The sequence below is a fragment of the Cnephaeus nilssonii genome, assembly GCF_951640355.1.
Source record: "Cnephaeus nilssonii genome assembly, chromosome: 21".
NCBI lineage: Eukaryota > Metazoa > Chordata > Mammalia > Chiroptera > Vespertilionidae > Cnephaeus > Cnephaeus nilssonii.
Genome location: NC_137092.1, coordinates 33,901,402 through 33,915,789, shown reverse-complemented (window position 1 = coordinate 33,915,789; position 14,388 = coordinate 33,901,402). Strand labels below are relative to the sequence as shown.

Sequence of the window (14,388 nt, the reverse complement as noted above, 5' to 3'; positions counted from 1 at the left end):
AGGATGTCAGCTTTCACCTTCTACTCCACATACCAGTATTCCCTACTCTTCCTTTAGATTGGTTATCATTGGGTTCCTTCAAACCACTAACATTTCTTGTTAATCATACAACAAGCAGATTGGCACTACTATGAATTCATGAATAACAACCTCCAATAATAACCTTGCACCCTTTTTGCTCCCTTCATTTTCAGATAACAATTTTACCACAGAATTTGAAAAATTTGGTAAGAAAAACAGCAGCTCAGAGGCAGTAATTCCATCTTCCAATCACCAAATTTACAGACATACCTTCCTTTGAACCCATTTTCTTCTTTTCTTTTGGCACAACAAAGAAAATGTCTTTCCTATAACCCCACCATCTACATGTGCTCTGGATCTATCTCATGAACTCTATCCCTGCAATCCTCTCTTTTACATCATTATTGGGCCTTGATGTTAAAATAATGGGGCTAGTTGACTGTGGATTTCACTGTAGAGTGATTTTTTTGGGGCCATTTGGTTGGAAAATTTTTTATGTCAATATCTTTAGGTTTTTGTTGTTGTTGTTTGTTTGTTTGTTTTTTTGGCCTGGTTGGAATCCTCAGAGAAGATTTCTCAGAGAAGAGTATTTCAAAATTCTGCCTGAAGGACATAATTCTCGCCACTAGCATTTTCAGAGCTTTGTATGAGAAGGTTGTTGGTCCCAACATCTGGTATGTAAAATAGCACTTCATTCCTTAGTTTTAGACAGAGAGCCTCTGTTTCACACTCTCCTGCGAGGAAATGTAGCAATCTTTTAGCTGCTCAGAGTGGAAGAGGAAACCTGAGAGGCTAACTTCTTTAACCAGACTCTCTACCCATCCTCCTGATTTTTCCCACCCCTGTTTCCAGAGGCGCTAATATCACCAATTCTTGAGTTTTGGGGAGAATCCCTGGAAAAAATAGGGTTGCTGGCTTAGGATTCAGGTTTTTTTTTTGAAATCTGTTAGGTTAGCTACCATTCATCTACTGCTGGCTAGCTTCCAAAATTTTGTAGGTATTATTTACCTCACTATCTGTTTGTCCTGTAGAGTTTATGCATTTCAAAATCCCATTGCAGATTTGGGAGAGTGCAGATCAATGAATATGTTTAGCCTGCTATATCTTTAACCAGACACCCTATTTACTCCAACCTACATCCATCTGGCTTCTTTTCCCACTACTGCCTGAAATAGCTTAAGTTCATCCATCAACTCCAAGTTACCAAATTCTACAGACTCTTCCAATCCTTCTCTAACTTGATTCTTTTCATAACATCCAACAGAACAGTTGGCCACATTCTGTTTCTTAAGCAACTATTTTCTCTTGGATTCATAACATGTAATGTTTATGCATCTCTAAACTCTTCTTTGGTGGCTTTTCCTTTTTTAACTGCCTTAAAAATGCTCTCTTTTTCCTTTATCTGACTTCCAAATGTTGGGAGTTGGGTTCTGAGCCTTCCTCTCATAATACAGTCTCTCTAGTTGACCTCTTCCATCCACATAACTTTTAACTATTTGTAGGTCAACAAGTCCAAATGTAGATCTTTATGTTTAGACATTTTAAACTTTAAACCTATAGTTGCCATCTTCTTTTAGGCGAGTCACAAATATCTCAAACGTAGTATGTTCAAATTATTATTTTCTTTATTCCTCCCAAATAGTCTCTCCTTTCATTTTCCGTGGGTCAATAAGGGTCACTTTCCTCCACCAATTGTTTGAGTAAAAACCCTGAGAAACACTCTAGATGCTTCCCTCTCTATTACTCCCCAGTGTCATTAAGTCCTGGAGATCCTATCTCCAAAATATATTAAAATCATCTTCTTTTGAGATTTACCTAGTCCAAGCCATCATCCATTTATTGGCTCTTCATCCTTGAGGAAGTTATCAAACTTCTCTAATCCTCAGTAACTGTATCTACAAAATAGAGATGATAATAGTATGTCTCATAAAGTTACTGTGAAGATTATATAACGCATGAAAAATGTTCAGTACCTTGTAAGCACTCAACAAATGCTATTATAATTATTACCACCATCACTTACAGATTACTGCAGGAGCCTCCTCCTAACTAGTAATCCACTTTTACTCTTGTCCCCTTCAATTCTTTCCCCATAGAGCAGTTAAAACAACTTGGAGAAAGGTAAGTCTAATGCTTTCCTTAAAATGCTTTAATATCCTCCCAATGCTCTTAGGACAACTTTATTCTTAAATGACACATTGACTTCATTTGTTTAAATGTTCATTCATTCAAATATATATTGAACATCTACTATGTGTCCAGTACTTTGTTCAGTGTTGGGAGTAAAATGGTTCTGAGAGAAAAATAGTCCCTGCTCTTATGAACAAACTATGTAGGGACACAAATATAAAGTAAATAAGCAAATAGAATGTGATAAATATGAATTACAGTAAATGCTTAATATAGCCTATAGATGTTGCAAATCTGGACCCTTGATTGCTTCTAAAACTTCATCTCACATCCCTCTTTCCCTGTTACCACAGTATGGCCTGACTGGCCTGCAAAATATTTCATTTTCCCTTGCAATATAGTGTCTTCAAATGCTATACTCCCTACTTAAAATGCCCTTCTTACTCTTCAACTAACTTCTATTTATGCTTCAGGTTTCAGCTTAAATATCACTTTCTCAAAAAGGCTTTCCAAGATTCACCACTTTTATAGACTATCCGATCCCATTATTCTCTTCATGGCACTTGTATTTCTATTTTTATAGCATTACTTATGTTTCTCCCCCCCCCCCCCACCCTTAACACCACAATGTATACCCAGGACGTAATGCAGTTCCTGAAACATTAATATTCAAAAATGCTTATTGAGCAACTAACCTTGTAATCCTGAAGTATTTTTATACCATTTCTTACAAGAAGCAGAAGCTCAATAAGGGTTTGTTAAAGAAAACTGCTTAACAGTTTATCTGAGATATAGTATGACTTTAGCTGTTTCTAGCCAAATCCAAGATCATTTTCTAAGTCTTCAATATTAGAGAGTAAGAGTAAGAATATAAGGCTGAATATTAAAAGATGGACCTAATGGAAAGGATTATTTTGGCAGAAAGTCAACATAATTCAGTCTGTTCATTGGTTTTGTAGGTTTAAAACTTGATTTAGTTTACGCCATAATAAAGTTTTGGGAAAATTAACTCTTCCAATAAAATTATTAAGAGAAAGATGAATCAATTAGGGATGGATAATTTTGTGAAATACCCCAAATAATAGACTCTAAAAAATTATACTTATTCCAAGATAAATGACACATTTTCTATTTAATTCGATATAAATATTCAACAGGATTGAAATAAACTGTGCTATAAATTTTCGTGGTTATTTGATAAAGTGCTTCTTCCATCTGGACAGTTCTAAAAAAACACTAATTCTTACTATCCCTCCCCCCCCCCACTGTTGATAGAAAAAGTGTGTTATTAAATAATTTGCTTCATACCTATTATTTCCATGCCTAAGATTATATCTTTTTAAACAAATGTTATGGTAGTTGTTTATTGATTATCATAAGAAACAAGGACTTCCATTTCTGGTCATTCTCGACTAGGACTTGTGACACACTCTTCTCCTGAAGCAATGGAGAGCTGGAAATACAGTGAAGAGTTTGAACACCTGCCAGGCTTGGATCAGAAGGAGGACAGAGGTCGGATGAACATTTGGGGCCACTTTTTCCCTGTAGTCATTCTTCTATTCCAGAATCGGTGGCTGAGATACTGAAAGGTGCTTCTGGCAGCTTCACAGAAGCAGGGGATCAGGGATTGAATTCCCGGTTCCACCAATGTGGTTCCTAGAGAACCACACTCCCTGTAAATTGGTACCTTAAAGAGTTGCACTCCAGGAGTGAGCATGAACTCTTCCAAAACTGGGGAGGGGACTAGCTGTGTTGGACTTACTAAGTTATGGTAATGCCTATCTACTCTGTTCTATGAGCCGATTAAGGGGTTATCAGGAATAATTTTGTCTATATTTTGTACTTAACATCAGCATTTGTTTTGAACTTGACAGCTGGGTAAGCTTTAACTTCAAATGAACAACTCTCAGCCTAACTGCAATTATTTAAGAGGGCCATCTTTAGGGTTTTAGAACATGGCCAAGTCACCGTGACATCTGCTCTACTATCTTAAGATTCAGTAATGAAGCCCTTCATTTGAATACAAGAAATGCCATGGGAGTAAGATCAGAAAACTCTTCTTGGTGTACAGAAGGAATTTCAGAAGTACAGAGAGGTAGAGAAGCAGTTAAGAGAGAGGCGGTTACTAAAGCAAAGAGGGAATTCTTGATTCAAAAAAACCACACACACAGAGAAATTAGGAAAGTTTTAGGAAGCTTAGGGAAATATGTTCATAATAAGCTGGCAATTATTTCATCTGATAACGACCCTCAAAATCTATAAACAAGAGACAAAGACAATTCAAGTCAAAACAAATTTTTAAAGTAGAAAAAAGTATTTGAGATGCCTGCTTTTCTATTCTTGAATCTCTCATTATAGGCTTAGATATAAATAAGCATAGTATATACTACTACCAACTATAGGAGTCCTGATTTGCAGCCTCTACTGTACTCCTTTCCAAACACTAATGGGATGGTAAAGAGGAGAAAAAGGGGAAAAAAGAGCTTCCCCTTCTCCCAGGGAAGTTCTTTTTGTAATATCCATTCATTCCATAACTAGCATTTGACACAAAATTTTCAATATGTCAGGGTCTTAATAATTTCTAGATTTTTTTTTCAATTTTATTGATTTTTTACAGAGAGGGAGAGGGAGAGTTAGAAACATTGATGAGAGAGAAACATCGATCAGCTGCCTCCTGCACACCCCCTACTGGGGATGTGCCCGCAACCAAGGTACATGCCCTTGACCGGAATCAAACCTGGGACCCTTGAGTCCACAGGCCGATGCTCTATCCACTGAGCCAAACCGGTCAGGGCTAGATTTGTTTCTTATAATGTAGGAGGCTATATCATACTTGAGCTTTAATATTAAAGCATTTCTTTTCATTTGTTTTAGGTAAATTTTATTTTGCAATATTCACCCCTTATTGGTCCGTGTTCTTTCTTCTAGAACCTCAGGTTGCTGACCTCTTTTCTTTCAGAGAATCTGAATTTCTAACAAGTTCCCGGTAATGTGATGAATACATTTTGGGTACTGTTATTGTTCAACCAACTGCCATTGCACACACTATGAGATTTCTTACAGACCTTTATATATGAGGTTTGGCCTGACTTATTATTCTTACGCTGGAGTTATACTGACTCCAAAGATATATTTCGTCCTGGTGCGAAAATTAATTAATTACATTATGGTTCCATTTCCATAATTTTAAAGCTTTCAATGAGAGTCTAAACTGGCCAAGTCTAGTAACTCCAGTGTTGTTTCAAATAAATGTTTAAATGTCAATATTGTCAAAGATTAAGTAAATTCTCCAGGAGAGCTGTTGGAGGTTGCAAATAGATCTAAGTTCACACAGCTCTCCTTTATAAACTAAGGGAATATTCAGCCTTCACAACTGGACAATTTGTCAGCAACAGATGTTGAAATCCAACTCTCAGGAGCTGACTGCACAACAGAAAAGATGGAGTTAGGAAGGGAAATTTCAAATGCCCTCTGGTGTTACAAAGAAGAAATGTAGTTTCTCCTGCTGAAGTCATTAAGACTCCACCCACAGAGTAAGATTTGACAGGTTCTGGTACACAAGACAAAGCAGTAGTCTATTAGCTTTTGATAATGAATACTATGCAACTTGAATATAGCAGCTATTCACTGGCCCTCTTGCCTCACCCCAAAATAGGCTCAGACAACAGTATTTTCACTTCATTTATTCCTTTAAAACAAGTCATTTCATACAGCATTTGCATATTTAAAATCATACACTTCATAAATAAAATCAATGCATCTTAATGACAATGGCAATATCTCATAAGAATTGTACAAAATAAAATTGGACATCTCCCAGGTAGCAGCAGTGCACTAACTGGAAAAAAAAAATACTGACAAACAGACCAAAGAACATTGTTAAAACCACAAAGCACTGTCCATTTTCCTTAAGAAAAATCTTTTTAATAAGAAAAACAGAACTTTGTTCTGGTTTGCTCTTCCCTACTACTTTTCCAAGCTACGGTCTAAAGCTCTTGGTCTGACAGTCTTTGTGGTTTTCTTCCTGCTTCAGGTGTTCCTCTTCTACTGCATTAATGCAGAAAATATATCCTGCTTGACAAGCTATCCATATTTATTTTGTATCTTAAGCTGAATTCAATACTTTTTAAAAGGAAGAATTATTTTGCTATGGAAATTGCATTTCCTGTAAACAACTTGAATCCTGAATGGCACCAAGGTGAACTGGAAAACTGACGAGAACTGGGTGCCCTGGTCCTTTTCAGTAACTTATGGGCTACAAACAGCTACATATCCCATATCAGTTATAAAGTCAGGCTTATGTTATCTTAGTAGACATTCTAAAGCTTTCTTAGGTTAATCTTCTTTTTTTTGACCTACAACTTCACCAAATCATCCCTACACTCTAGTTGCAGGTGTGTATTTTTAAAAACAAGTATAAAAAGGCATCATACCAAAATGCTTATATTCATGGTTTTATATTTTAATGACTAGCTTTTCAGTTATGACCCTGCTACATTCTATGCCAGGGGAGAAGGCTTAAGGTCACACAAAGGCATTGCTTGAAAATTTTCCCAAAAAGCATAATTCATGACTAGGAAAGCAGCCATTTGAGGGTCTCTTCTGTTTAAGTGGTAGTTTATCCTCCCACCCCTTTGTCCCTTCACTCTAAAACAGCATGGGAGGGCTATCAATCTCTTTAAGAGTCATATGAACCAAGACCGAAATCAGCACCCCACAATTCAATTATCAATGTAATAATTTCTTCAAAGTCAAATATGCTAAGCACTATAAACACAATACCAGCCAATTTTTGCAGAAGAAAAAAATATAAAACCCTTTCCTACAACCAGGAAAGTTTTACATTCTAAATTGGATGAAATGTGCTGAAATATTGTAACTTTTAGTTAAGAAAACATCTTTAGTTAGTAAATAGCTTATTCAAATCAAGTGTTTCACTGTACTCTTAAAAATGTTGCTTATTACGTATGATACTTTTAAGGCCTCTGACTCAAAAATCAGCTCCCTTAAAATAAGTTTGCCTAGAAACAAAAGATGAGTTTTAAGAATCTAATCTTTTCAAAGTTGTTACAGTCATCTTTGTGCTATAAGGACAAATTTGAATACTGCACTGTACAATGAATGATAAAAGAACAATCACATTACAGAATTAACATTTTGAATGCTAGGGCACAGAGCATGCTCCTAATAGTTACTGAAATTGTGTGCTAATGTTATCAAAACACCAGAATGTTGTACCACTGGATACACTATACACTGATGGTAATTGTTAATTGTGAATAGCTGATTGCAAGCAGCTCAAGAATTATATTTTAATGTCTTTAAGATCCCTGGAGAGGGCTAACATGTAAACTTTTATTTCATATTTTTTAAAGTGCTGCAAATAATAACAAATGCCTATTTCAACACATGATAGAACATAAATCTTAATACATGGAAGTTTAGGAAGGCCATCTAATTCGTAAAGAAAAAAAATCACTCTGCCACTAATCTTGCATATTCCTCATTCTAATTTTTTTTTTCAAAAAAGACAGAGAAAACTATGTTTAGCTAGGGTAGCCTGCAACATCTATATTATAAAGCCTTCATAGGATAAAAAGAATAGGCTTGATAAGCAGATTAGGCATGGGCACTTAGGGGCATGTATAGATAATTCATTCCTGATTGATTTTGTGGGCACGTGAACTTCATGTAATAATCAAGTGGCATGACTAGGTTAGTTTTTTCCAATAGGGTCAAGCTGACCAGCAGCCAAACTCTCAAGGGTACCACTTGACTTTACCCATTTTTCATGCATGGGAAATAATTTAAAAAATCAACCACAGACATTAACAGAAGATGGTGTCTTAAGTGGCTATCACATCAACAAATTACCAAGGATATAATTTTAGCTTCTGAAATCACTCTCTCTAGAAGTGCATCTTTATAGCCCTACACCTAATTTTTAAATCCAAAGAGTAAGGGAAAGAAGAATAATGGAAAGGAGTGGGGGATGGGAAAGCACAATCTTCATTCAGCCACTAATGTAAACTATTTTCATTTTAATTAAAAAAATATGCTTGTATGGCAGTCAAAAACAATGACTAGGAAGAATGGTTTCATTCTGCTCAAGCACAAATTTAAGAAAAAGTTTCTTTCCACTGCAAGTACTAAACCCATAGGTTTTTAAATTCTCAAGATTAGAATTTACACATTAATAAAGTAATTTCAAGAGTTTAATAAGTACAGTAACAAACTATAAATTCTGTGAGGCTCATAAACTTGAGTTTAGAATGAGTACAAGATTAGATTTTTAATCCTCAACAATTAAGTCAAATGCTGCCATCTTGAATTTTCCATGATCAGAACATTAAAGTCCTAGTGCTGAATTTCAGCAGCTGATCAATTTTAAAAAGCCATTAATGAGAGCAATGTCAGTTTCCCATTGGTGAATGGACAACTTAGACAACAGTAAACTAGAAAAAATAAGATCCCCTGAACAAACACTTGACACTTGCTATCAAAGCATAAGCTTAACTATACCAAAAAATTTTTTATAAAATATCAGGTTCTTTTTCTATTTGCTAACGTAACTCAATGTAGACAGAGTATACTCAATTTTAAAGTGACAGAAGTTTATGTTGGGAAACACATCAATAGATGCCCGGTACATTATAAGTTACTCAATAAATATTTGTTGCATGAATATACTTCTCTAAAATTCCAGTTAGTAAATGTCAAGTTTGGTTCCTGAAGTACCTAAGAAAGGAAGGAAAACAATTTGATAGGTGTTACCCAGTAGTATACTCTTCACTTAGAATTTTCAATTTAGTATTTTCTGGGAAAAGTAAGAGATACAAAAACCTTTAGACTGGAGGACAGACAGGTACCAAGAGATTTTCAATCATATTCATTTGTACACATTATGATTGCCAAACATTAATTATCACAAACTTACAAGTGCTATTTTTAAGGCTCAGTAAAATAGAAAATTAAACACTTTTAAGTTATACTGACCATAGCAACTTTTGCCTAAAGAGGCTATTCACATAAAAAGTACTAAAAAAAGGTCATCTAATGATTTCCTGTATATTTTGTGACTTGTTCCTTAAAGGTACTTTTCCCCTACATTGCTTATATGTTCCCTAATTTAATATGGCTACCTCCACCAAGTGAAAGTGCTAAAAGTAAATCTCAATTGTGTAACATTTGTCAACAAGATATGGTGAAAAAGATTTTTAGTGCTTGCAAGTATACCATTAGTTTTCTAAGTGAGATACTTAATAAAAATGAGACCAAACTAACAAAACTTCACAACATTAAGCCTCTTCACATTATGTGACCTAATACACAACAAATTAAAATTTAGCATCCCTGATCGTCAGAAGATTCACGAAAAGAGGTAGAAAATTTTTTATCTGGAAGATCTCATAGTGAAGCTAAGTTTTAGAGGGTTTGCTTTAAGGATTAGCCCACCAAGCAAATGGCTATCCATCTAATATTAGGAAGAAGCTTATTCAGGTAAGGCAACAGTTTTAAAACTGTCATATTTTGGAAATGAAACTAACTCATTCACATTATTATCCCAATTACTTTAAAACTCATCAAAAGTCCAAGTAAAAGATCAAGATCGTGGATAAGCAAAGTTATATTTTGCAGAAAGACGAAATTATTAAAAGAGCATTAGTGGCAGGATAAGGCTAAGATAAAAACATAATGTTTAGATAAGCAAAAATCTACCAAAAACCAAACCAAAGCATAATCATTAGCACTTTAGATCAAGATTTTTTTTAGGAGTTGGAGGAAGTGCTCTTAACAAAAAGCTGAGGAAATTAAATCCCTTCAAATCTTTATGTAAAAAGGCAAAATTCAAGCATTCAAATTTCATGGTACTTCAGTTAAAAAAATACCCTGCTTAACTAAACATTTATCCAATGTGACAAAGATTAATAAATAAGTTGCATTAAAACACGAGGCCAATGGTCTTTTAAAGCTTCAGTAAGCTGCTCAGGCACCTTTTCCCTCATACATTCTACTTCTCTGCACTAAAAATCCTAAAATGGGCACCAGCAGCTTCTGTTTTTAGGTAACATTCTCAGGGAAAGACTCATCCCTATAAAAACTGCTTGCAATGTACTTGTAACTGGTTAAGTACACATTTATCAAGTCTACCAAATTGCAATATAAAATCAGTTTTGACAAGTCTGTGTATCTTCTTTTGAGGAATCAATTCATAATTTAGACACTATTAACTCAAGAGTTTTTAAAAGGACACATTACTGGAGACACTGTGGTTTATGTCCAGTGGCCTCACATGAAGCCTTCCGCTTTACCCCAAACAGGCAGCTGTTTTCTTCTACAAGTTAATGCTGCTGGGTGCTAATTTACAACATGAAAACTCAATCTTCAGGTTAGTGTCAGTCGGTAGAAAGGACCACCTATTCTGTTACCCCAGCAGGAAGAGGGCATGTATCACCGCTGTAGACACATCTGTAAACTTGCACACTAATTTTAATCTTAACAAGGAATTTCAGTGCCTTCGTGGTTTTAAGTTAAAAGGATGATTCAAGCATTGTATCCTTTGTTCTTTAAGGTTACGAATAGCTTATTGGAAAACCCAGAACCTTCTGGATCTGTGAGGTAGTAGGCTTCAATCCTCATCATGCATAGATCACACTTCTCCGAAGTTGGTATGGCCTGTCTCCCTGGCATGTTCTCTTGCTTCTGCTTGTCCAGTTAATCCCTTTTGACATATCATGCATCTCAGGGTGAAGCGGTTTACATCAGTAAACTGTCTCTTTCTTTTAGCTTCATCTGCTAATTCCAGTGCTTGTACAAGAACAATATCATCATTAGAGGAGAAAATGGTCAGAGGAGGGGTGTCTGGGTCAGGAAAGTTACGTTGAAGCGGATCATAGTGGACACCATCATAAATAAGCAGGACCCTTTTGGAATATCCTGCGTCTTCCCCAAAACGGTCAATTCTTAATGTCTGTGTATCCACCACACATATTTCACATTGATAAAATTTAGACAAAATCGATATTTCAATAGCTCCTCCCCAAGTGTCATCCCTTTTGATCCATTCACAGTACTCTTGATTTGTTTTTCCCAGTATCGCTTCGCTATAGAAATCTGGATCACTTGCTACAATTCGTGCTATGAGGCGTCTCATCTCAGGGGCACAAGCTGGATTCAAGACCCCTCCTTCAACAACATAGTACACACTGGTAAAGAGGCAAGAGTTGTCTGCTGGGACCACGGTTCTGGTAAGCACAGGCACAGTTTCCCTGCCATAACAAGGAGCACCATGTCTGGTAAATGCAGGTGAGGCGTGGGGCCTGGCTTGGTCTTCTTCAACGATCAGCATGTCGCCTGTTAAAAGGAAAACAAATCCAGAACTGCCAAGAAATTACAGATGAAGCCAAGTCTGTTAATTACAAACAGAAGGAGTTAAAAGTATAAGCTGAGGGTAACTAGGGAGAATACAGCTTTGCAAACAAGTGACCACCAGCTAAGCCTGTTTGTTCACTGAATCTTCATAAAAGTTCAAGACAAACAAAGACCAAACATCTTAGGTTGCATCCCAGTTCTGTGAAGGGGTTAAGCACCTTCATAGTTTCTTGAAAAGGTACATTTCAAGAACAAAATGTCCTTATGCTTGCTCTCTGTATTTTAAAAAGCACACATCTTCCACAAGCTGTTTATCGCAGTCTAGACCGCTAGGGGGTTCTCCGCCTCCTGAAAGTTAGCCAGCCTGTTAGCTGTTTACAAGATCCCAGATAGAACAGCGGAAAGCTTTTCATGATCAATATTGCTGCTACCCCAGGTTTAATGCTGGGCAGAAATAGCTGCTGCTGCTTAGCACTTGACAGGGCCTCTGGTGGATGTGTCAAAGCGAACGCTACAGTGAGGACACCTGCCGAAGGCGGTATGTATGAAGGTGACGGCAAAAACAAACCAGGGAAGCAAGCAAGAAAAGCATCTGCATCCTTCAGACCTGCTATCTTCTTTCAGGGATAGAGGGCGGAAGAAGCATCAGGACCAGAGAAAAACAGGTCCTACTTAATGTATGCTTTTGTGGATGCCGAGGGAAAACAAAATGAATGAGACGTTTTCAAGACAAGACTAGGAAGCAGTTTGAGGAAGGGGGGACTCCAAGGCTTTGAGCTCCTCGCAGGGGCTGGGACCTCCCTGTCTCTTTCAGCGTGTCCCGGCTTCCGTCCGAGTTCTCTGGGCTTCCATTACCCTTAGCCTGGTCCTCAAAGCCCCATGGCCGACCCACAGCCACCTCGCCTTTACTGGCTGTTCTCCCTCTCGCCCCTTGCAATCCTCCCAGGGCTCCCCCCAGGCCCCAGCCTCGATTCCCTTACCTGACTGGATGGGCAAATCCCCCAGCATGGTATCCCCATTGCTGAGGTCCAGGCACTCGGGTGGGTATCCAACGAGGATTCGCTGACAGTCGGGGGCGATCCCCGTGATGGCAGCAATTTGGCCCTGGAGTTCCCGCACCCGGGTCCGGCTGGACAGCTCCTGCAAAACATAGGTGCCATCCTTGGCTTTGCAGCGGAGCCGCCACATCGTGTCGGTCCGGCCACCCATGGGCCTGACAGCCGTGGGGCCAGCCTTGGTCCCGGCAGCAGGATGGCAGCCGCCGCCGCCGGGGCAATCAGCCTCCGAGCGGACTCCAAAATGGCTACCCTTCGCCGGGCCAAACATCGCGAGAACTCGCTGGCGGCTACAGTTTTCGCGATATTTTGGTGCAGCTGCGTTTCAGCACTCGAAGAAGAGCGGGTTCTCTTAAAGCGACAACGAATTCCCCCACCCCACCCCTCCCTTCAGCCGCCGGAGGGTGAAGATGTATCAGTATTTCTAAAGAACTGAAGGTCTTGCTACCTGCAGATCCAGTGAGGTGCCATCCCAATCGGCCGCATATATGCTCAAGGCGAGAGGGCGGGGAAGGAGTTCCTGAATCCAGTACATTGGAATGTGATCTTGCACTTACTGAGGTCGGAGGTGATTAAATTGGGGCTTCCAAACTACACCGGCAGAAAGAGAATCATGGTTCAGAACGCAAATGAATGCCAAGAATGGTCAGTGAGTCAAAGGACCTGCCAAAAATAACCAGAGACTCAGGAATAGACTCATGGCTGCAGCAAACATTGACTCATTGAGGTTAAAGGGATGACTGGCCTTTCCACCTGCAGGAGACTGTAACCTGAAAACGTCCATTTGCCACCTCAGAAAGCTCAGTATGAGGTCAGACTCCTACTGTGCCATTGCCCTCGGCCCCAGGGCAATTGCTACATCCAGGGAGGGGGTGGCAGCATGCGGAGAAGGAACGAAGAGGACTTAATGTGTGTCACCCACATTCCAGTTCAGGCCCCGAGTATACAACGATGAAGATGATTCCATCCCTGCCTTCAGTATAGCGAGTACTGTAATCGGAAGAGAGGGTGGGGTGTAAAGGACCCATAACCCCTGAATTTCACAGCAACGTGATAATGCTAGATTATGTGACCCCCCCTTTCAACCCTGTATCCCTAGAACCAATGGCTGTGTCAGTACTTGCCGAATGGATATATAGTCACAGAGGGCAACTATAATAGACTGGGCGTTGTAATAGGGCTTCAAAGGGAAATACCATTAGAGCTGTTTGAAGGAAGATTTTAACCCCCAGCTGAAGGAGGAATCAAGACATCTCTGAATTTACCACTCTTGCAAGAAATCCATACTCACTGTTCTTTTTCCATCTCCATAGAGCAGTAAGCCCAAACCTGCGTAGAGGGTGGTGGTGGTGGTGGGGTTATCAACAGAATCAAGCGCACGTGAAAAGTTTGTTTGAGATGTGCAAACTCACCTCCACTGTAAAAACCTCTACCTCTGAATAAGTTATATGTAACCTTTGAATCTTTTCACGCCTTTCGTGACCCATTTTCCTGCTGGAGCCGTTTTCCTCTTTGGTTCTACAAGATGACCATAACAGAAGGTATCGTGTGGGAGGTAGGAGGGGGTAATAAAGGTGGTAGACGTCCACGGAATATGTGGATGGGTCCAGAGAAGCTCGCGGTTCAGCCATTAAGTCGGTTTTCTTAATTTGGAAAGTCTGACCTAGGAGAAAGATATGCAAACACCCTAAGCTGTCATCAGCTCAGGCACGGAGACTCAAGGAGGAAAGGGTTAACCTCCCCAAAGTTTTTTGTCTTTACAGTCACACCCTCTCAAGACGGCTTCGTCCACTCTCGCGAGGGTAGGCAA

The 14,388-nt window shown here is 38.8% G+C and overlaps 1 protein-coding gene across 2 annotated transcripts; it reads right to left on the bottom strand.

The window, feature by feature from the left end:
* Positions 1-5,871: 5,871 nt before the first annotated feature.
* YOD1 (YOD1 deubiquitinase) lies at positions 5,872-14,362 on the bottom strand. 2 transcript variants are annotated; one of them, XM_079760570.1, is made up of 4 exons: positions 13,991-14,362; positions 13,027-13,169; positions 12,504-12,663; positions 5,872-11,505 (listed from the first exon to the last, which is right to left on the bottom strand). In XM_079760570.1, exons 2-4 carry the CDS (start codon positions 13,111-13,113, stop codon positions 10,802-10,804), a joined length of 951 nt encoding a protein of 316 aa, XP_079616696.1. In that variant the 5' UTR covers positions 13,114-13,169; positions 13,991-14,362; the 3' UTR covers positions 5,872-10,801. The 2 variants fall into 2 exon arrangements, with proteins under 2 accessions (XP_079616696.1, XP_079616695.1); XM_079760569.1 differs by having other exon boundaries at positions 12,504-14,361.
* Positions 14,363-14,388: the final 26 nt, after the last annotated feature.

Bases quoted from the DNA above. Each gene is read 5' to 3' on its own strand.
- YOD1 (XM_079760569.1), bottom strand. From the start codon at position 12,849: ATGTTTGGCCCGGCGAAGGGTAGCCATTTTGGAGTCCGCTCGGAGGCT. The intron at 11,506-12,503 runs GTAAGGGAATCG...TCCTTTTAACAG, and splicing joins GGATTTGCCCATCCAGTCAG to GCGACATGCTGATCGTTGAA.